Source organism: Triturus cristatus, chromosome 10, assembly GCF_964204655.1.
Source record: "Triturus cristatus chromosome 10, aTriCri1.1, whole genome shotgun sequence".
In the NCBI taxonomy this organism is placed as follows: Eukaryota; Metazoa; Chordata; class Amphibia; order Caudata; family Salamandridae; genus Triturus; species Triturus cristatus.
In genome coordinates, this window is record NC_140593.1 from 1073904578 (window position 1) to 1073928158 (window position 23581).

Below are 23581 nucleotides of genomic sequence, written 5' to 3' on the forward strand. Positions count from 1 at the left end.
GACAGGTGTTAAATGGTAGGGCGGAGTCTGGACAAGTCACTGTTTGGTATTGGAGGGGGAGGGGGAGGCGCATGTGTTAGAACCTCTACCCTTGCCATTGTTGCCTCTGTAACCCCCTCTGAAGAAACCCTTAGAGGCAGAGGGTTGATTGTTGCCTTTATAGGTGGTAGAGACAGTGTCTGAGGAGGTATTCTTAGAGCTTCCGAGACAGAAGGAGCAGTTAATTGAAGGGCTCCCATAGATTTGGCCATCTCTATGTCCTTCATTTTTTCAAATGATGAATTAACCACAGGGCCAAAGAGGTGTTCCTTATCAAATGGTGTGTTTAAGATAGAAGTTTGAACCTCTGGTTTAAAACCTGAAATGCATAACCAGGCATGTCTTCTTAAAAGAACGCTGGTGTTGACAGCTCTGGCTGCAGTGTCCGCAGCATCTAGGGCGCACCCGCTTAAATTATATGAGCTGTCCCTTCCGCACTAGGTCTTGCGCCTTGGACTTGTGCTCATCTGGTAGAAATTGGAGCAACTGCTCAATTTTATCCCAATGCGCCCTGTCGTACCTAGCTAAAAGTGGCTGGGTATTGGAGATGCGCCATAAGTGCGCAGCCTGGGAGGCTACTCTCTTCCCCAAAGCGTCTAGCAAGTTCGATTCTTTGTCTGGGGGTGGAGCATCTCCTGTGGTTTGAGAATTGGCCCTTTTGCATGCGTTTGAAACTACCAAGGAATCCAATGGTGACTGTCCCCTTATGTATGCTGGATCTGATGGTGCCGGCTTATACTTCTTCTCTACCCTAGGGGTGAGAATACGTGCCCCGACACAAACATTAAAAATGTCATCCACTTGTCTGATCATACCCTTGAGCACGGGGAGTGTGTGCGAGGATTTTTAGGTACTACTGAGAGTTTTGAAAAGGAAATACTCTTCCAGGGATTCTTTATGCAACTGAACTCCATGGTAGTTAGCAGCTCTACCCAACAGTTCTATGTATCCTACACTGTCGTCCGGTGAAGAAGGCTTGGTAGGGTACAGATCAGGATAATTTCCTGTGGGTGAATTGGTGTTGTAATCTGTATAGGGGTCAGTAGGTGTTGGCTCAATGTCACAAGCCCCATCCCCATCATCCTGATCCTCAGGCGTATGTGGTGGCGAGTTCTCAGGTGAAATTAGTAAGGGTTGAAACTGAGGAGAAGGAGGTGATGGAAGAGGAAAAGGAGAAGGGTTAGTACCGACAGTGTTCCTTTTTAAAGGAATGTGGTAGGCCTCTTCAGTCTCAGGTTCCCATTTTATTGTCACCTTGGTGGCAATATGTCCAGTTGTTTGATGAAGACAGAGCTCCCACTGTTTCGGATCCGGTATGGAGGGCGGAACATCGAAATGTTGCTCTTTTAGTGGAATCAGCACATCAGTTTGTTTCGGTGCCTAAGGCGCTGGTGTTTTGGGTGCTGGGGTTTTGGATGCCGAGGATTTCAGATCTGAAGGCGTTTTGGGCGTCAAAGGGGTCGGGGCAGAGCCTGATTTCGAACTGCTCTGTACAGAGCCGGAAGCTTTGGGGTATGTTTCAGTGCCGAATCGGAAGGCAGGCGTCGGAAACATGTTCTCGGTGCCGACTGTGGCCTGGAGGTGGGGGATGGACCTGGGCCTTCTTGGTCTGAGGTGGACTTTGGGGCAAGGGAGGATCTGTACTCACGGTACGCTGCCCTTGCAGGATGTCTTCATCCCTATCGGAGCCGTAGTCAGAGATGGAGATCGGGTCTTGTTCTTCCTCGGCCCCGATGGCGTCTACGGTCTCTTGTTCCGAACCTTCTCCTAAGAGGTCCGGAATGGAACCGGTGTGTTGGTTCTGCATGTGGTGACATCGAGCCAGATGGTCGTGAAGCGTTTTCTTGGATCATAACACCCTAAATGCATCGCAATCCTGTTCTCTGTGCTTCGGAGACAAGAACAGGTTGCACACTTCGTGTGAGTCGGTGCGAGGAAACATTAGGGCAGAATTTAAATGGAGTCCTTTCCATCTACTGCAAGGCGGACCGACGTGGGGAGGCCAGACGGCCTTCCACGAGCTACCCGATCAAAAGAGGGATTTTTCAGTAAATACGATACGCTGAGAATGGAATTAAGCGATCGAAAACAATACCGTCGAGAGTGAATGTATTGCGCACCAAGGGGAACCGGAGAAACGGTGTTGAACCGGAGAGCAGCAAGTCACGTCGGAACCCGATGGCGGAAAAAAACAATCTAAAAATGGAGTCAATTCCCATGCGCAATATCACTGAAAGGAGGAGTCACCTACCTCGTGACTGGAAATTACTTCTTCATAGAAAAACAACTTGCAAACATCCGGACAAAACACTAGATGGCAGGAGTATGCAAAGCATTTGATCTACAGCTCACATACCTCGAACATAAATTTTATAATACAGTTGACGCTCCTTTTCAACTGAATTGTTGGCTGTATAATAGTTGTGGCTTCTAAGCAGTGGGGCAATGAAAATTTGAGTGCAAGAGTATTCATGATATTTGGTATGATACACTAGTACAAAAATGTGTTCACTCCCACCTAGCGGGAGCATTTTTAAAACGCCACAAACTAATCTGGGAGTAGACTTATGATCTGTTTCTGTGCCCGCAGAGACGCAGGCAGGGAGACAGATCAAGATATTGCTCCTGCCCAAAGGGAGCAGTATAACTAGCTGCTCCCTACGGGTGGGAGTACTGCCAGCACCCTCCAGCATGCGGTGAGCCAGCTGGGGACGCAGGAGTCCAGGTATTCCCCCAACTTGTGTATGGTGGGTGCCCTGGGTGAGCACAGGGGCACCCACCAATTTAAAAGAGAGGCCCCAGGGCCAAAATAGGCTATGGAATGGGGTCCACGCAGTCACCCCACCCTTTGAAGATAAAAAATAGTCATGGTTTTCCCTTTTAATTATTGCTGAGTATGCAAAGGTGCAAAATCACCTGCAAGCTCCGCTCGTTGGGTCCAGTCCCTTCCAATTAGTGGTATGTAACTGTGTTTCTGCCATTTTCCAGGCAGTTGGACACTGTTTTCTTTACAATTGCATATTGAAAAACAATCTGAAATCCTTGATTAAAGTGAATGCATCGCTGATTTATTGGAATGCAATCTCTACTGCAGTGACTGTCCAAGATGAGTGGGTTCTTTCTTGTCATCTCCTGGTCTGAGAGCAGAGTCCATGGTTCACCCCTTTAATTGCGGTTGAATATTCAAAGGCTTCAAATGACCTACAAGCTCTGCCTGTTTGGCTCCGCCCCTTCTACGTTACTAGTAAGCAATGCTGCTGACTCCGGGTGGGTTGGCATTGCCAACCCCCTGCTGTGCACAGCCAAAGGCTGTGTGCAGAGTGGGGTTGGCTGGCTGTGGGGGGATTTGCCGCAGGCCAGGCTCTGCGGACAACTCCACACCATGCCCGGCTGAAGACCGTGTGCTGAGGGGGATGGCTTTATGGGTGGTATTAAAATATTACTTTAAGTTAAAAAACAAAAAAAAAAAACTAGAAATTCACTGAAAAAAACCAAAGGTTAAAGTAACGTTATAGTTAGGTGTGATGAGATCCATTTTGTTTAGTAAAAAAAACTTTGAGATTCACAGAAAAAAAAACATATGGTTAAAGTAATGTTATCACAGAGAGATGGAAGGTGCACTCGTAGAAAAGTAGACACGCAAATAGTAAGTCGAAAAAAAGTGCTTCTTTTTATTCAGTCAATATTAAAAACTGGTACACAGCCAACGCGTTTCGTTCCCAGTTGTGCCAAAAGGGAACTTCTTCAGGGCTCTTAGATGATTGGCCAATGGGTGTTGAAAGATAGTGAGGCAGGACTAACAGCGAGGTCCCAAGGACCACAGTGCGCAAGGTCAGCTAGTGATGAAAATCTCTTTAAGAAATAAAGTCAATCAACTTTTATGGAGCTCAGAATATATATATCAATCTATAATTTTTTATTATTTATTTCCCAAAAACGAAGCAAAAACAAATTGCTTTCGTATTTTTGAAACAGGATTTGTAATTTACAGAGGTTGCAAAGATCCTATTTTAGTTAAATTCCAAATTGTGCAGGTATAAAGCCATGAATAAATATTAGGTTTGCAGTTGAAGATAATTTGTTTGCATGATAATGGTTGTTGAATGTATATGTATTTTTATGAACTAGTCATAGAAAAACCTTCAGGTCTAGCAACAGATAATACATGTGCACACTAGCGTTTGCAGGATTATGTCTTTGGTAGACTAACAGCTGTTGTATCGTTTCCTGTGCATACTGAAATATTCCGGTACAAATTCTATGATCATTGCTGTTTAACAGAAGTCAGGTAGCTGTTAGTGCAGAAACATGACCACATTGCTGTAAAACAATCAGGTTCATTTGGACCCAAAATACATTACATGAAATAATATCCACTTGTGTTAAGTACATCAAGCTCTGAGCCTGATGGATAAGCTTATGGGTGGGAAAGGAGAGACTATATCAAATATGCATGAAATGTAGGAACATGAATTTAACCAATAATGCATCTCTGCTTTTTACAGTGACCTGATTTTACTGTATTGAAACAGATAATCCACTTTCTCTTTTTATCAAAACCCATCATGATCTCTTTTAAATTTGTCCTATTGAGCAAAGGATAAAATATTTCATGTGTTCATGTGTGGGCACTAAATGCTCTGTCAGTGTGCATTTGAAATCTAATTTGTGGAAGTTCCTGTATGTTTTCGTAAGAGTTTTTTTTTATTTTTTAAATGGATGGTACTTTTAATGTATGCAAATTTTGCATGGACAAATAATCTTGTAGATCATGTATGTACTAGGGCGAGTTAGACACTTGTATTCGGGGTAATGCCTTCGAACAGAAATGGATTGTTGTTGAACATATGCCAATGTTTCCCTAAGATTCTATGAATATGACGTCCCTCCTGAAAAGTTGTCATGAAGCATATGCTTTCATCCTTGGATAGGTCTGTTTTGTTCTCTAAAGGTCCCACTGACTACTTTATTTGTAAGTTGGGTGAGTATTGGTCTTGAAGCCACATCCTTTAGATGTATTCATCTCTTCTGAAAAGATTACAGAAAAGCAGCTGTGAAACATTACTGAACAGACACATGGCAGATAATAGAACCACAAAGTCATATGGCATCTGCTCTTTTGCATGCTCTCTACAACCGTGCAAAAGTTGTCTCTTGTAAAGTCACTGCTCTCAAAGAACTTTGTAGCCTTTATAAATCATTGCCATCAAAGAGATAAAAATATCAAATCCTGGGGGAAAACAATTAACTGAAATGCCCCTATTTACTCAACATTACACACACACACACGTTGCCTTTAGTAAAGGACTACCCGACACAACTATACTCTTGTGCAAACAAAATAAACGTTTTACTAGAAAACAGGAGCAGACCTAATGCACTTGGAGGTAGTTTATTTTTTAAATCGGGTAGTTTCAACAATTAATAAAAACATCCCATACCCAAATAAACACTGGCAATGATTACCACAAATGCACTGTCCACAAACAGTGGGCAGAAAGAACAGCAACTGGGCAATAAAACAAAATGAGTTACCGTAGTGAAGGCTGAACATAAAAGATTCTATCCGTTGTTGAGAAGCATGCATGTCTCTTTTGTATGCTTTATTAATTTGTTCAGGAAAGCAGAAAACACCATTATCCAATTACTGCAATGCAACTGTACAAAGCAGGAGACAAAGCCACTCACACAGGTATTCTGAAGCTACTCATATACTATACCTTTCACAGGGAGAGAAGTCTATGAGCTGCACTCCTTGGTGACTGAACCTTTGAATCTGTTTGAATTTCTCTCCACCCCACAAAGCAATGCCCCTCTGATGGAAAGTGGATAGGTAAGTTCCTCTTGGGGACCATCGTACATAAGTCTCTGTCCACCGCTGCATAAAAATCAAATCAGGAGTTAGAAAGGAAACAGCGTTTTGATCTGGTGATGGTTGCCAGGCAACCACCTAAGCCACTTTAGCACTTTTGTCGTACTAACCTTTTAAAAAGGAGTAATTATGAAATTAATAAATATTATTAATTTTGGTACCCTAGATATACACATCACGCATGAGTGGAATGTTACAAAGCCAATTAGGGTGGAAAAAAACATCAAGTTCACATTTTTGACTGATACAGACATAATGAAACAATCCAAAAAGAGCCAAAAAGGTGGTCAATTAGTTATTCAGCAAAACTTGCAGTAAAATAAGGAACTGTTATACCTGGTGGCCTATTTTATTGAGGTTGGTCATATATTGGATGATTGACGGCTTGGTATCGGAAAGTCTCGCTTTGGTCAGTGCCGTTTTGATTTTTAGGAAATTATCTAGTTTTATGTCTGGTAAATTATGTTTGTTTTTTAGCATACTGAAAGTGGTGGGATTCCCTCCCTCTTCGAGTTGGATAGGGTGGGAAATCCCTGTTTTTCCCCACGAGTCCATAGAGAGCGGTTTGCCCCTGTATTTTATCTTGGTGTTTGCCCACAGAGATTCCCTTCTCGAGTTTTTTATGCTGTGTTCCATCCTCTGGTCTACCTTCAGTAAGGCGTTTCTGGTATTTTTGAGTATTGGGTTTGCTGCTAGCGTATGTTTATTGGCTGTTAGTAGGGCTAAGGGTTCAAGGTTGTTTAGTATGGCTCTCTCTAATCCCAGCCATACTGGTGTGTATTCCTGGTCGGGCAAGATCCAATAACTCCCCTGTTTTGCCAAGAAGGCTGTTGGGAAGGTTTTAAAATCCGCTAGGTTTAACCCCCCCAGTTTTTTCCCCAATCTTAGTTTTTTAAGGCTTATCCTTGCTTTTTTGTCTCGCCAGATGAAATTATTCAGCATCTTATTTATTTTGCGATGGAGTCGTCTGGGAGTATTAGAGGGAGCATGTTTGCCAGGTAGTTGACCATTGGGTACGGCCCAGCTCAACCAAACTTAATGAAAAGACCCGCAAATACTGGGAGTCCCAGCATGGAGACACACTTGGCGAAAAAGAGATTCAGATGCTATGGTCCTTCCCCACACAAAGTAAAATATCCCCAGTACTAGCTCAGACAAAGTTCTGGACACTACACAAAATCTACTGGACCCCAGCGCGCCTGGCGACCCTGGGTCGTAACACCAATGACCAGTGCTGGAATTGTAATAAGGGAAAGGGGGACCTGGCCCATCTCATATATTACTGTCCAAAAGTCAAATCATTCTGGGAGAAGATCTTCGCCTTTTTAAACAGGTTAGGTTAGGTTGTACTCTTAAAATGGAGTTTGCCACCCTGGTAACTGCCTTTATTAGGACAGATGCAGACTCACAACAAGGCAGAGACCTACTCGATCTCCTACTAACAGCAGGTGTAAAAATGGTACTCAATAAATGGAAAGACACCTCCAAGGCAATGTTTAAGGGATGGCTCAACTGGGTGACGTAGCTCAGAGGAGCGGTTACAGTGGCCCTACGAGACTCACCGTGGAGACAGCCTGGCAGGAAAATGTGGGCATCCCTGGACAAGTACCTAGACCCTTATGACCAGCCCTGAAAAGGCCTAGTATAACTACCCGGATAGCAACCCTCATTAGACAATAGCGAGCAGGCTAATTCTCCCTATATGAGATACCTCTTCTCTCTCTCTCCTCCCTTTTCCCTGTCCCTCTCTGTGCTTTCTATGACCCATACGAGGACAGTGGGTGGGGGGCAGCCAAAATAGGCAAACTGTACTACAACTAACACAGCCAAAGTGGGCTGCCCTATAACAACAAGAGATACAGAGTGCATGTTATATGTTGTGAGAAACAAAATAATAAAAACCTAAGGAACTGTTATTTATTGGTAATTATAGTTGTGTCACTCAAGTCAAATATAGAATATTCCGGAATGTTCCAAAATATACATAATTTCAGGATCATCTCGCAAATGTGCGATAAAAAATATCAAACCACAAAACTGAGAAAAAAAAAGTACATGAAAGTAAAATCGTCTCATACGGACAATACACAGAGAAGTGAAAACATGGACTCTCCCTTTAAAGAATCAGCAGCTTTCATATTCCAATATGTCTTGATTTGGCAGTTGCCTCTATGGCTCATTTACTTATGAGAAAGCCGAGCAGAAAATAGAACGCACTTAGCATTAAAAAATTGGAAAGAGTGGGAAACTGGGAGAGTTATTTAGATCTTCATTGAAGATACCTGAGAAGCAAAACTAGCATTACAAGAAACAGCCCCGTCTTCACATTGTAGGAGCTTCACAGATAGTGAACCTAGAATAATATGAAAAAATAATTGTCCCCCCAAAAACGCGGTCTCTATTTCCTGAGCAGCAAGACAAGAGGCTTAACTGACTGAAAGGACCTCATTGAACGCAATACTTCGAAAGGACTGACCAACCACCATAGCTGCACTAGAATCTGAGCTCTTTCTGGTGGATATTCTCTCTAATAGCAGATTTCTCATCTTTGGAATGTTAACTGGGTGCCAGTCTGGATCCGGAAGGTTTTCCCATAAGTACTCCTGTGCGATGTGTGCTACACGTTGACTTCATTGCGGAAGGGACTAAGCAGAGCTGCATACACTCACCACACCAGCGCACCACCTTCAGTTTCTTACTTAACACTTTCTGCACCCTCTGATGCAGAATGCAGGAGAATTGTAGGCACCAGTGTGCAGATGTCTAGTTTGAAACTTTTTTAGGTGGAAAGAGAACACTCCACAGAAAAGGGAGGTAGAAAGGCAAATAGGAGTCTACAGTTAGAGTAGACACCAGAGAGTGCCCAAAGGTGTGAAACTTGTTTTTCTGATAGATAATTCTTTTTTTATTTTTTATTTATTTAATTCTGAGATAAACAATAAAACAAAAGCAAAAGAAAGCAAACAGTCTCAGTGTTACATCAATATTGGTCAAGCTGCGTTGCTGGTTACAAAGTTCAAATCTGTAGAACTATACAAACTGAAGCATCATATACACCATCCAGCACATACTATATCTATACATGGACATCTATAGGTTTACAGTCATCCACAGGCTAGGCCCGGGGCTTACAGGATGAAATGTACACAGCAATTGACAGATAGTAGTGCAAAAAATAAAAAAGGGTATGTCCATAACCCTGTAGATTTCCTCGAGTCAGATCCCGTCATTCCGACACGTTCATCTCCTTACCGGCTAAGTAACTCTGATACAGGCCCTAAACACTTTTGGGGCGATTCTGAGGGGGAAGTAATTCATTATACAATTCAGACTGCGTATTACAATATATCATGTCTTTAGACCAATCTGCAATAGTGGGCGCAGACCCCCTGGGCCCAGCGCATCTCAACCCTGCGTTTTGCCATCAGTAAACCCATGTCAACTAAACGACCTGTATCTTTCCGCATCTGTCTTGAGGGCCCTAGGAGGGCCAACAGAGGGTCCGGCAGCAGTAGCAATCCTGCAAAGTCGCTCAGCGTTTCAAATTTTAATCTCCAATAATTAGCTATAGCAGGACATAGCCAGGCTACATGCATAAACCCAGCCGTACTGGCGCTACATCGCTCACACTCTGCAGAGTCTCGAAGGCCATATCTATGCAGTTAAGCTGGAGTATAATAAATTCTATTGAGGAACTTAAAATGGATGAGGCGATGTCGTCCATTAAAAGTAGACGCCCTGCGTGGCTTCACAACAGTAACGCCAAGTGGCTTAATCAATGGTCTCCCCAAAGTCATTTTGCCACTCCAGTCTGGCTTTAGTGAAAAAATTCCTATGATAATCCTGCACTATGCTGTAAATGCTGGAGACTATATTGTTGGGGGATTCTTTGCGCAGCAGGAAGGAGAAAGGAGCAAACTCAGGCGGCTCCGCCATATCGTCCCGAGCATCCCGTGAAGAGTATGTCTCACCCTGTGGAAATGAAACCTCGCAAGAGAAGTGACATCATGTCCCTCGGCATCAAACTCAGCCAACCCGTGCGCCCCACCCTCCGTGAACAAGTCCAGGATCTTGGTGATATCGAGAGTCGCCAAAGCGTGAACCACCTCCCTCGTGCTGCATATTGGCAACCATTGCCACCACTCTATCAGAGTCAGCGGTGAGTTGGGATAGTGCCTGCCTGCCTCCTCAACAAGTTCTGCCATGCGTGCACAGTAGTGTTAACAGAATCTAGAATATGGGCACGCTGTGATGGTGCCTGAAACAGCAGTGTTGCAAGAGAGGGGGGGGGGGGGGGGGGGGGGTCTGCCGCAACCCTCTCCATCGGCAGGTGAGGGAAGTCAGTTTGCTGGTGTACCCAATGGAAAGCATTTGAGCATTGCGCCACCTGATAGTAAAGCTCTAAATCAGGCGCCCCTAGCCACCCCATAGAATAAGGGAGTGTGAGTATATCCCACTTGGCGCTGGATTGTTTGCCAGCCCAAGCTAACCTCACCAATAATGATTGGACGACTCTGAAGAAGTGTGCTGGAAGCACCTTTGGGACATTTAGGAATAATAAGAACCTTAGTAGCACTTCCATTTTCATCAGGGAGATGAGACCCAGAAGTGACAGTGGTAAGCAAATCCAGCGTTCCATATCCTCCTCTAATTTAGCGATTGGTTGGTCATAATCGCCAGCTCCTGCTATTTTAGCCTTTGTCTTTCTTCGGAAGATCCTCCCTTATCTCCTCATCAAGCACCGCAGAACACTTGTCCAGGCCATGGTGATCTGTCGCCTTGATTACGGCAACGCTCTGTTGGCTGAACTTGGCCCGTCGCTGCTAAAGAAGCTACAGGTCATTCAGAATACCGCTGCTCGAATGATCCTAAATCGCCCTGCAGGCTCGCCTTCAGCCCCTCTGCTTCTAGACCTCCACTGGCTCCCGATCTCAAAATGATCACACTTTAAGACCTGCTGCCTTACGTATAAGGCCTTGAATGGTAAAGGTCCTAAATATCTAGCAAACAAGCTAACAAAATGGACCACTACTCTCAACTTAAGGTCTAAGGCTATGGAGCTCCTGAAGACCCCCAGAATTCGCCTTACCCGTACTGGGGGGGGGGAAGGCTTTCTCATATCTGGCGCCACGTTATTGGAACTCGCTTCCCATCTCCATACCTAAACTGCCCCTCCCTTACAATATTTAGGAAACAATTGAAAACCTTTCTGTTCTGATCTCTCATGGCTCTCTGCGGCTGTGTTTTTCCCCCTTTTCACTTTCCGTTCAGCGAACTACTAGGTATAGCGCCGAGATGCCCCCGGGTGAGTCGTGCGCTCTAGAAGTAAACCTAACTTAACATAACATAATTTTCGCTGAATACCACCTCATAATTAGTGTGAACTTGTACGCCCAGGTAGTGCACCGGCTCGGTGGACCAGGACAGAGGGAAATCGAATTCAATAGGCTCCATAGCCAGAGTCAGTGGGAAAATAGTACTTATTCCAATATATTTTGGGCCAGAAAATTCGCCATATCGCACCACTTCTCTCAACACCGGTGACAAATTGGGCTCAAGGTCTCTGATATATAAAAGCATGTCATCTGCATAAGTAGATACTATTAGGTTATATCCCGGGACGCGGATCCCTCTGTGCCCATGATATTCTTTGAGGGCACATGCCAGAGGCTCCGCCACTATTGCATATAGCAGAGGTGATAAAAGGGCACCCCTGGCGAGTGCCTCTAGATATCTTGATACAGGCAGTTATCGAGTCACCCACCCTTATTCTGGCTGTAGGGGAAATGTATAGGACCACCACTAGCTGTAGGAAGAGGTGACCCACGCCCATCTGCCTCAATACTGGTATCATGAAGGGCCACTCAACGAAATGAAAAGTCTTTTCTGCGTCGAGAAAGACCGCAGCAGCTTTGATCTTTGGCTTGGTATGCTGTATCATGCCAAACACAGTGCGCAGATTGTACGTTAAGCTGCGCCCTGGAACAAACCTTGCCTGTTCAGGTCCAACCAGCAGAGGCACCTGGGGAGCCAGTCGGTTTGCAAAGATTTTAGCAAATAACTTGGTGTCTACATTGAAAAGAGAGAATGGTCTGAACGAAGAGCAATCATTGGGAGGCTTGCCCGGCTTCAAGAGTGACAATCAAGAGTGACAATCAAGAGTTACCGCATGTCTCCTTGGTCTACCGGAGGTCAGCGGCCACCCAGTTCCCACAGTGTACGTCAGAACCCAGTCTCAATATCCACTTACCCTTTCGGAGATATGTGGAAATGCCAGACAATCACCATACTAGTCTTGCTCTTCCAGGTCGCCGCCAGCCGCCTCGGCCAGCTTCTCCAGTTCACTGCTCCGTTTGTCAGTTTTGGAGTATTCCTTGAGGGCTTTCTTCAAAGATTTGGGATCCAAGAAGATCTTCGATTTGCCATTCATGGTGACCGTCAGCCTAGCATAACATTGCATAGTCCAGATTATACTCTCGCAGTCTACGTTTCAGGGGAGCAAACTGTCGCCTGGCTCCCTGTACCTTCATGGTAAAATTCGGAAAAAGCAAAATCAAGGATCCCTAAAAATTGTAGGTCTCTCTATCCCATGTCAACGCAGCGTCCCTATAATTCAAATGTTTGTAGATGACTGGGCGCGGCGGAGCACCAGGAGGGTGGCCTGGGGCCAAGTGAGCAATGGGCACGCTCAACCGCAAACATGGCAGAAAAGATATCCCGGCCCAGGAGTGTAACCAGGAGTTTCTCTATAAATACCTCCTTGTTGCCCATTGCAGTAGATTCCAGAAGGTCTGTAATGCGAATATTACATCTCCTTGATCTAGCTTCAAAGTCATCTGCCTTGTCCTGCAGCACAGTGAGGATTTTCCCCAACTGCTTCGGGGCAGTATCAGTCTCTGACTGGGCTTCTTCTACTTCCACATTTGTCGCTCAGCCAGGTCCAGGCGTGTTTGTCGAGCCTCTCCGACATGCGGTCCATATGATAGGCCAAGGTGTCAATTTTGCTGTCAATAGTACACACTTTTCTGCATTGCGGTCAGTATTTGTCGGATATCTCCAGCAGATCCTCGACAGTGTCCATCTGCCTTTCGGGAGACCAGGCCAATCCCACCTCCCTATGCCTCGATTTTCACTGTTCAAACTGAAGCTTAGGCTGAGATTTGTCCACCTTGCCCATACTGATGAGGGAGCAAAGCCAAGTCCCCACCGCACGGGGGCCCACAGCAACTTCAATCGCAGCACACAGAAGCTAGGGATCACAGGGCAATTACTCCTGGGCCCAAGTGAATGCTCTAATCCAAGACAGGAGGTTACTAATGGGTCAAGAGCAGCAGCCCAGGAGGGAGATCAGCGAGATGCAAGGGGGGGGGGGGCACCCCCATGCTGCGATCAGGGCGCAGTAGCCAACACTCGACAGTCAACAGGCTTGCGCTCACCGCGGTGTCTCTCTTGGCCTCTGGGCTTTGAGTAACAGATGCACTAATGCTGCAGAGACCCTCCCATTATCTGGGCATTAAAGGAGGATCCCTGTCACGCCGAAGGCTGGCTAAGTAGGGCCTCTCACTGCCAGATTTCATTAAAGGGCCGCACTCACCAAATTGCCCCAGCTGCATCAGGTCTCTCGCCATTATCCGCTCCGCCAACCAGTAGTCAGGAACAGCAGGGAACAGGTCTCCCTCTCGGTGGGCGCGATGTGTGGTGGCTGGTTTGTGGCGGCCATCAGAGCCTCCAAGTGGCTCCCCTGACCGTAGCCAGCAACACACTCCGCTAGGGCCAGGTCACTCCTCGCTCCATAGACAGAGGATAGTGAGCTCTCACAGCAGTAGGCAGCATGCGGCGCACCCAGATGCCATACAACCGGGTGATCGGCCCGTTCAGGACTTGGCAGCGCGACTCCGGATCAGCTCCCCCGTGCCGGGCACTGCCGCTCTCACTTCGCTTAAAGTGATAAGGCGGCAGCGACCTCCGGAATCGCACCAGAGGCCAGGCACTCAACCTTCTTGATGGCAGCCACCGGGCCAGGATGTCAGCATCCAGGCAGCAGTTAGTTCCGCAGTCCCGCAGTTGCCGGTGTTAGGTCTCACTATTAGGCCGCAACAGGCCTCGCACGTCCGCAGCGCTTCCACTCGCTCAAGGCGCACTGCACGGGTCGACAGTGACTCCAGCCAAGAGTGCTGTGCAAGTGCTTTAAGCGGCGAGGAATGGGCAGATTGTTGTCAGCTCGGATGTAAGGATACCTTAGGACAGTCTCTCGATGGCCTGCGTAACGTTCTCAGAACGCGGCAATCTTGGGCCTCGGCAAGCTCTGCCCCCCTTGGATACTTTTAACAGCACATTCCACACCCTAAAAACAGATACTAAAGCAGGAGGCTGGTTCTTTGCCAATGGGTAGCAGATCTTAATACCAAGGACTATGTCCAATCCTTTTCTGAGACCCTCACTTTCTTTGCCCCAGGAACCAACAAAAAGCTTACTGTCCACCCAATACTCTTTTGCACGATCGATGTGACAGCTTAAAGCTCGTCTGGGCTCCAGCTGATGGAGTGTCTCCTCCTCTTTCAACAGGAAAAGCGGAGAAAACAAGGAAAGGGCAATGGATTGCCAAACATGAAAAGGTATCATGACTTTAGATAAAAAGGCTGCCCTTATCATGAGCACTAGTTTATCCAGAACAAATGAGGTACAAGGCAGCTACACCCAGAGAGCCTAGAGATCGCTCACGCAATGAGCCGTAATGATCGCAATGAGGAAGATGGTTTTGAAAGTCAGTAGGTCCAATGAACATCCGTGCTCTTAGGGGTAAACATGAAAAATGTTGGATCAAATTAAGATCCCACTGTAACATCACTAAAGGTTTAGAAGGGAACGTGTCAAACCTTTAATAAACTGCATTACAACAGGTGATTAAAGAAAGACAGCGGGTCCGGCAAATGTAAACCCCTGAAATGGCAACCAAATTACTTTTAATGGTACTCACTGCAAACCGTTGCTGCGCAAAAACAGAACAAAACCGCTAACAGCTTGGCTTGTAATAGATCTGTGCTGCAGGGACCAGCACTGCAAATTTGTTGCAGCGCCCTGCCTAAATACATTTTGAAGAGGGGTGCCTGGCCAGGAAGGTGATATCTACCTCTGTAGGTAGATCGACCACTGTCAACTACAACCGCTTACTCACCATGCATGGAGGTGTAGATTGAACAGGTTCAGGTGCAGAACCCTATCCTTCTGCTGCGATAGATCCTCCTGAAGCGGAGCAAAGGACAGATGCTCAGGCTCAATAGATCTGGGTACCACACACGCCTGTCCAATCTGAAGCCGCGAGGATGATTTTGGCCTGGTCGTACCAGATGATTTTCAGAACTCTGGCATGAGTGGAAAGGTTTACAGAAGTCTCATGCTCCACTGTAGCCTGACTAAATCTCCCATAGTGTGTTTTTGGATACTCCATAGTGCAGAAGTTTTGACACTACACATTAGACGGTGGTGAAAATATCCAACCAGTGCTTTCCCCACTGTCCGATGTCCTGCATCACATTGGGATGCAACTGCTGTTGGTGATCCACCAGGCATCGCCAGCTGATCTCGTCCATCCTGACATTTAAAGATCCCGCCAGGTGATTCAAGATTAAGGAGATGCCCTGACACTATTCCACTCCAGAGGCCCAGCACCTCTTGACACAGGACCCCAATCTGCCTTGTCTGTTGCAATACCACATGGCAGCTGTGTTGTCCATGAGAACTTGCACGTCCTTTCCTTTAAATTGTCCCACGCATCCTGATCAGCAATTTTGTTTTCATGTAAGATTACTGTGGGAGCTTAACCCCTTCCATGCTGCGCAAATTCCGCCGCTGTGCTGACGGAATCTTGTGCGGGCGTGGTCATGACGGAACGGTTCCGTCATGAGCACAGCTCAACCGTGGCTCATGACGGAACCGTTCCGTCATGAGCACCGAAGGGGTTAAGAACAGGGAAAGACGTTTTGGAAACCCACACTGTTTTGACCAATAGGGAGCAATGAGTCACCTTCACGGTGGCATAACTCAATTTCATTAGGATTGGTAGAATCTGTGTTTTTTGTGGAAAAGCAAAGATAAATTTGGCCAGACTATAAAAAAAGGAATTGCCTAGTGATCCCGGTAACCACACTCTGAAGGTTAAACAACTATTTGAGAAAGACCATAATTCGAGAAAATGCCTTCATCGTCCAGAACCTATTTATCTTTTTCTAGAACAAATCTGCTGTCTCCCTGAGAATTTCATAAACCCAGAAGACAAAATGCTTACACAGGAGCATAGCCAAGAGCCAATTCAGATTGTGGAGGCCTCAAGAGAAAGAGAATAGGATGTGGAACCCCCTAGTTTGTTGAGCTAGTGCACTCCGGTCACATTGCCCATCTAAAATTAGAATGATTTGTTGTCAGAGAAAGTAGAAAAGCCATAAAAGCTACATGGAATGCTGTCAAATTAAACACACTGATAAGACATAGGTGTCCTTATTGGACTACAAACCCTGCCCATCAAACTCTGAAGATGGCCTTTCCATCCATACAGGAAGGCACCTGCCATGATGATTTGAGATGGAAGGCAGTCAAAATGGTAGATTCAACATCTTGTATCACCACCAAGGAAGAAACTAGATCAGTCTTCTCAAATTCTTTCATCTGGCCAGTAGTTTGAGAAGGAATCTTGTCAATAAGGAGACTTTCCTGAAAAATTGTAGACAAACTGTGAAAAAACGCCACCATCACTGCAGTGCTATTGGGAAAAGTCCACAATGCTGATTTCAGACCAAACTACAGAACCCTGAACAGTGAAAAATCAGTTTGCCCACTATGAACCCACACAACTGTGTTTTTTTTTCCTGAGAGGTAAAAAATATACTTTGAATAATTTGTAAAACCGACTTGTTGCAGTCAACACCTTGCCACTTTTGAATGGTACGATATACTCCCTCCTACTAGGACAGTGGAGCAGTTACAGTCCAGAATGGGCCCGTCTCTCATGAAGAGGAAGAATGCTGCTCCTTTCGTCTGTTTCGGGTAGATAATCTGTAGTATGTCAACTGTTGTTGCTGTTGACCTAGGGTCTTAGGATAGGACCAAAGATGGGATTAAACCATCAAATATCTGCTTTGGCTGGTAGCAACAGTCGAGCACCACTATTGAGACCTGAAACACATTTTCTTTTCCTCAAGGTCTACAGCTTGAGTGCGTCAGTCTCATTCCAGGAGAGTTTTGAATAGAATATAGTCAGTGAAAGGAAGGTTCATGGTCTTCAAATGCGCATCCAGTTTTAGGAAAGTGAGGCATAGTCACCAAGGTCACTTCGGAGAGATACAGTGGCAGAACACAGAAATTGATAGGCTTACTGAGTCTATGAAGCTGATGAGATGACTGGAAACTAAAAGCCCTTCACGCACAATATCCAAGAATGTCAGTATGCGTTTCGGTCATCAGCAAAGCCTTGCAGTCTCTCTCAAAGCTCTCTGTCATACCTTCCGAAGCACCAAAGTTCTGGTCAACTTGAAAGCAGTCACCACCTTGCCACAGACTTTACTCCCTACTACTTCTATGAATTTGCTCTCTCTGTCAGAAGGAACAGATGTCCTGGGACAAAAAGCATGTTTTTCTCTTACTGCAGGCACTATCAAGTCAGGTTTGGGCTTTTGATGAAGAGATATTAGATCCTTCTGTGACAGTATGTATTTTATTTAAGCAGTTTTGGCTTCACAATTTTGTTCAACGAGAAAAAAAAGAATTTGTCTGAAGCCAGTTCACCAAATCCATATGCCAATCATTACAGAGGGCTATGAGTTGAGTGAGGCTACAGAGTTCCCACTATTACAGAGAGACAAGTCTGAAGAAATTCAACTGGTTTAATTTTGCCATATCTCTCAGCCAAACACTCTCAAAGGTTGTGATCTAGTCAATGGGTGACAACCTTGCTTGAGAACTAGTTGGTAAAGTAGGCGTGTAAGAGGATTTTGAATCTGCAAACCATAACCTACTATGAGAAACAGCATGCTATCTAACAATGCAAGGAGGAATATCTCAACATTGAAGGTCTAATCGATGAACAGTTTGGTAGTGGGTTCATCAACGCCAAATGCTTCTATGCTAAAAGCTTGCCTGGGAGTGTGTCTTTCTTCTTTGACAGAGATTGATTATGATACTTACCAGTATGCATCTGTTCTTGGCATGTAGGGCTGCTGACATTCATATCTGTGCATAGATCGCCGCCTAGTGTTGGGTCCGGATGTTTGCACGTTGTTGTCCTGGAAGAGTCTTCGAAGTATCCTGGGATAGGTGACTCCTCCCCTGGACCACAGTGCGCATGGGCATCCTCTCCATCCTCAGATTGTTTTTCGCCATTGTGGCAGTGATGGAGTAAATACAGAAAGTGATGACCATGCTTACAGTAATTCTGAGAGCTGCAGCTGCTACAGGCGCCGGGGAGGAGGGAGGGCGATATGAATGTCAGCAGCCCTACATGCCAAGAACAGATGCATACTGGTAAGTAGCATAATCAGTTCGAGGCATGTGGGCTGCTGAATTCATATCTGTGCATAGAATACATAGCAGTGCCCTCTATTAGCGGCGGCTACCAGTGCCAGCTGCAGCGGTCTGAAAAAGAGTTTTGAGAACAGCCTGTCCTACAGCTGCCTGCTGTTTTGATTGCACATCTACACAATAGTGTTTGGTAAATGTATGTGTAGTGGACCAGGTGGCTGCTCTACATATATCATGCAAAGGTATGTTTCCTAGGAAAGCCATGGAGGCCCCTAACTTATGTGTTGAGTGGGCTCGTGGGGGAATCGTTAATGTGCGTTTAGCCTTTTGATAGCAAATTTGAATACATTTAACGATCCATCTGGCTATACCTGCTTTGGAGATAGCGTTACCTTTGTGGTGTGGGGCAAAGGCAACGAAAAGCTGTTTTGTTTTCCTAAAGACTTTAGTCCTGTCGATATAGTACATGAGGGCCCTCTTTACATCTAGTGTATGGAGTGCTCTTTCTGCGACAGTCTGTGGGTTTTGAAAGAAAACAGGCAGTTCAATAGTTTGATTCATGTGGAACTGCGATATCACCTTGGGCATGAATTTGGGGTTGGTACGTAGTACGACCCTGTTGGCGTGAACCTGTATAAATGGCTCTTGAACGGTTAGTGCCTGGAGTTCACTAACTCTTCTTAAGGAAGTGATCGCTACTAGGAAAGCTACTTTCCAGGTAAGGAATTGAATCTCGCATGAGTGTAGAGGTTCAAAGGGTGGCCCCATCAGGCGTGTGAGGACCAAGTTGAGGTTCCACATTGGAGCCGGTGGGTGGCTTGGTGGAATGACTCGTTTGAGTCCTTCCAGGAATGCTTTGATGGCAGGCACTCTGAATAGAGAGAGGTGCTGCCTGGTCTGCAGATAGGCTGATATTGCGGTCAAATGGACACGTATAGAGGTGTACGCCAGATTGCATCGGTATAGGTGTAAGAGGTAACAAATTATGTTTTGGATGGATGCGTCTAGCGGGTTAATGTCATTATTATTGCAATAAATGACAAACCTTTTCCATTTGGCTGCACAGCAAGCTCTGGTAGTGGGTCTCCTGGCCTCCTTAATGATGTCCATACAGTCAGGTGGCAGGTTTAGGTAGCCAAACTCTAGGACTTCAGGAGCCAGATTGCCAGGTTCAGCTGTTGCGGATCTGGGTGCTGAATCTCTCCATGGTTCTACGTCATATGCGCGGGTTTGATCCGCAGCCTTTGATGCGGCACCACGGAAAGTTCGAGAAAGGTGGTGTACCATGGCTGGCGTGCCCACGTTGGAGCAACCAGGACGAGTGTCAGTGAGTGTTGTCTGAGTTTGCGTGCCACCAGCGGTATCAGTGGTGCTGGGGGAAAAGCGTACGCAAATCTGCCGGACCAGTTCATCCATATCGCATTGCCCTGCGACTGCGGATGTGGGAACCTGGCGGCAAAGCTTTGTCATTTTGCGTTTTCGCTTGTGGCGAATAGGTCTATCTCTGGATGACCCCATTGCTGAAAGTACGGTTGGAGTACTGATGGGTGTAACTCCCACTCGTGCATCTGGTGGCTGTGTCTGCTGAGCAGATCCGCCATCTGGTTGTCCTTGCCGGGGAGGTGTTCTGCCATGAGGAACATGTTCCTCTGAATGGCCCACTTCCACATGCTCTGAGCCAGATGAGACAACTGTGGAGAGTGTGTTCCTCCCTGCTTCTGTATGTAGTACATGGCGGTCATGTTGTCCGTCCGGATCAACACGACTTTGTTGCACAAGTGTACTTTGAATGCTTTCATAGCCAGGAAGATTGCCATCAATTCCAGAAGGTTGATGTGCATCTTCTTCTGTTGTGTTGTCCATAGTCCCTGCACTGTGTAGTTGAGTACATGAGCTCCCCATCCCTGGAGAGACGCGTCCGCTGTCAGTATTATTTGTGGAACAGGCTCTTGGAACGGTCGGCCCTTGCAAAGGTTTTGTGGATTCCACCAATGCAGAGAGTTGTATGCCCGACCGCTCACCAACACTAGGTCTTTCAACTGTCCTTGAGCCTGATTCCACTGACGTGCTAAGCACTCCTGAAGCAGGCGCATATGTAGTCTCGCGTGTGGGACTATGAAAATGCAGGAGGCCATCATGCCTATCAACTGCATGAACACTCGCGCGGGAAGGGAGGGTTGTGGTTTGAACTTGGAAATCAGCATTTGCATGCTGTTGATTCTCACTAAATTTGGCTGAGCTGTGGCCGCCAGAGTGTCTATAGTCGCACCTAGGTACTGTTGTACGTGTGCGGGTTGGAGATGGGATTTTGGGTAATTTAGTGAGAACCCCAGACTGTGAAGGAGGTGAATGGTGCGGGACATGTGGCTGGCACATTGCTGGGCTGACTTTGCTTGAACGAGCCAGTCGTCCAGGTAAGGGTAGACGTGTATGTGCTGCCTCCGTAGATGTGCCGCCACAGTAGCTAGGCACTTTGTGAAAACCCTGGGTGCTGTTGTCACGCCGAAGGGAAGGACTTTGAATTGGTAGTGCTGCCCCTGAACAGTGAACCTGAGGTATTTTTTGTGTGAGGGGTGAATGGGTATGTGGAAATACGCATCTTTGAGGTCCAGCGTGGCCAGGAAGTCTCCCTGCTTGAGCAGCGGGAGGACTTGCTGTAAAGTGAGCATGTGAAAATGCTCGGAGAGAATGTAGCGGTTCAGGGGTCTCAGGTCTAATATAGGTCTGAGTGACCCGTCCTTTTTTGGTATTAAAAAGTACAGGGAGTACACCCCCGTACCTTGCTCGTGGACGGGTACGACCTCTATTGCGCCTTTTAGTAGCATACTTAGCACCTCCTGCTGTAAGAGCGTTAAGTGCTCTGAGGACATAGGACGGTGTTTTGGAGGTATTGTGGGTGGAGTTGAGGTTAATTCTAGGCAGTAACCGTATTTGACAATATCTTTGACCCACCTGTCCGTGGTGATGGAGTTCCACGTGGACAGGAACTTTTGTAGCCTTCCCCCGACAGGTGTTATGTGGTTGGGAGGAAGGGAGAGGGCGTCACTGTTTGTTCTTGGGGGAGGACCTGGTGTTGCCGTACCCGCGTCCTCTGCCCTTTGTGCTGGAGCCACGATATCCACCTCGGGTGTTTTCATCGTAGGTGCTTTGTGTGTTGCCCTTGTTGTAGGTTTGCTGTGACCCCTGTCCTCTACCTGCTCCTCTATTTCCGGGGCGACGAAAGGAGCCGCTCCGAAAGGACTGCGTTTGGAGAGCCCCCATGGACTTTGCAGTGTCTGTGTCCTTTTTTATTTTCTCTAGGGTGGTGTCAACCTCCGGCCCGAATAAGTAGTCGGGGTTGACAGGCTGGTTGAGGATGTTATTTTGTACCTCCGGTTTGAATCCGGAGATTCGCAACCAGGCGTGGCGTCGCAACATGACGCTAGTGTTTATGGCTCTGGCAGCTGTATCCGCGCCATCCAGTGCACACTTAATGGATGCGTTTGTGAGGAGTTGTCCCTCCCTGAGGAGGATTTCTGCACCTTCTTTGAATTGGTCAGGGAGATGTTGGAGTAATTGTTCTAATGTGTCGTAGTGTGCTCGATCGTAGCGAGCGAGGAGCGCTTGAGTATTGGCAATGCGCCATATGTTAGCTGCCTGGGCCGCAACCCGTTTACCGGAGGTCTCTAGCACCTTGGACTCTTTGTCCGGGGGAGGAGCATCACCTGTTGTTTGCGAGTGTGCCCGTTTGCGAGCATTCGCAACTACAATGGAATCCAGAGGTAACTGGCCTCTAATGTAGGTAGGGTCCCCAGGCGCCGACCTGTATTTCTTGTCGATCCTGGGGTTTATTACTCTTGCCCTGGTGGGTTCTTTGAAGATGTCCTTTGCTGGTTTGAGGACACCCTTCAACATGGGTAGAGTTTTTATATTCCTTTCTGAGGATGCGAAAGTATCCATGAGAAAGTCGTCCTCGACGGTGTCAGAGTGGAGTTGCACACCATGATTGGCCGCAGCCCGTTCAATTAGGGCGTTGAATGCGGCAGTGTCCTCTGTGGGAGATGTTTTTGCTCCATAGAGTTGCGGGTCCTGTGTATCCATAGGTGCACCCGAGTCTACAGGGTCATCCCAAGCTTGGTCAGGGTCCTGTTGGCCTTCAGGGTCCATCTCTCCGGGGTAGGGGACGTGGTCACCCATGTAGTCCTCCAAAACGTCTGTCGGAGTGTGTGGGAGAGAAGGACTGTGGATCTTGGTAAGAGGAATGGAGAGGTTCGTATAGAACTGGTTCCGAAGTCACTGGCAGCTTTTTCTTAAGCGGGATCCGGTAGGAGTCCAAAGCTGGCTCGGAAGTTATTCTCCTCTTGTGGAGCATCATCCTGCCGGTGTCGGCGTCGATGATATGTGATGGAGACGTCCCCGCAGGAGAGCGTTCGGCAGGCGTGAACGTGGTGTGGGTGACTCGTGTTCTGATTTGGAACAGTTTTGGGGCCGTGGATGGCGGCAGGCCAAAAGTGATGTTGGCCGGTGCCGAAGAGGCTGTTGGAGCTTTAATCGGCTCGGAGCCTGACGTGTCCTGGAGGACTGCTTTGTGTTTGGTGCGTTGCGCAGCAACGGGCCGCACCTGGAGCGTCAGAGTCTTTTGCGCCGACCGGTTCCGTAGAGGCGGGCGTGGACTTCTTCGGCGCCGGTGAGTCATCGAGCCGAGGGGCGGTAATGGCCGTCGACGTCGCTGATGAGTGTGCCTTTGGTGGTGCTGTCGAAGCGGTGTGAGACGCAGCAGGCAGTTTGACCTTTGGGGTCGGAGCCGATTGTGTCGGTGCCGGGAGCCGAGTAGGTTTGGTGGCACCGAAGGTCTTTTTCCGTGTGTCGGCGCCGACGTCGGCTGCTGCAAGCTCGGCACCGAAGTCTCGTTTGGTGCGGTCGGTGCCGACGGGTTTTGCTGGCGTCGAAGGTGTGGTGGGCCTCGATCCGACCAGCTTCACTTTCGGTTTCTGGTGAACCAATACAGCTTTCGGTTTCGGTTTCGTTGAAGGGAAACCAGCCGTTTTGGGTAGTAATGGCTGCCGCTGAATGTCCGAGGCCGGGCCAGAGGGCGGGGCCGAAGAACTGCGGGATAGGTCTTGGGTAAGGCCCGAAGGTGATACCTCGACCGGAGCCATAGACTGGCGCACTGGGATATCC

The 23581-nt window shown here is 47.1% G+C and overlaps 1 protein-coding gene across 1 annotated transcript in view; it reads right to left on the reverse strand.

The window, feature by feature from the left end:
- EIF3B (eukaryotic translation initiation factor 3 subunit B) overlaps window positions 1–23581 on the reverse strand; it is a 202960-nt gene that overhangs the window by 77882 nt on the left and 101497 nt on the right. The window contains exon 6 of the mRNA XM_085629223.1: window positions 5760–5917. Coding sequence (XP_085485349.1) covers window positions 5760–5917 — 158 coding nt within the window. The remainder of the gene's footprint in view (window positions 1–5759; window positions 5918–23581) is intronic.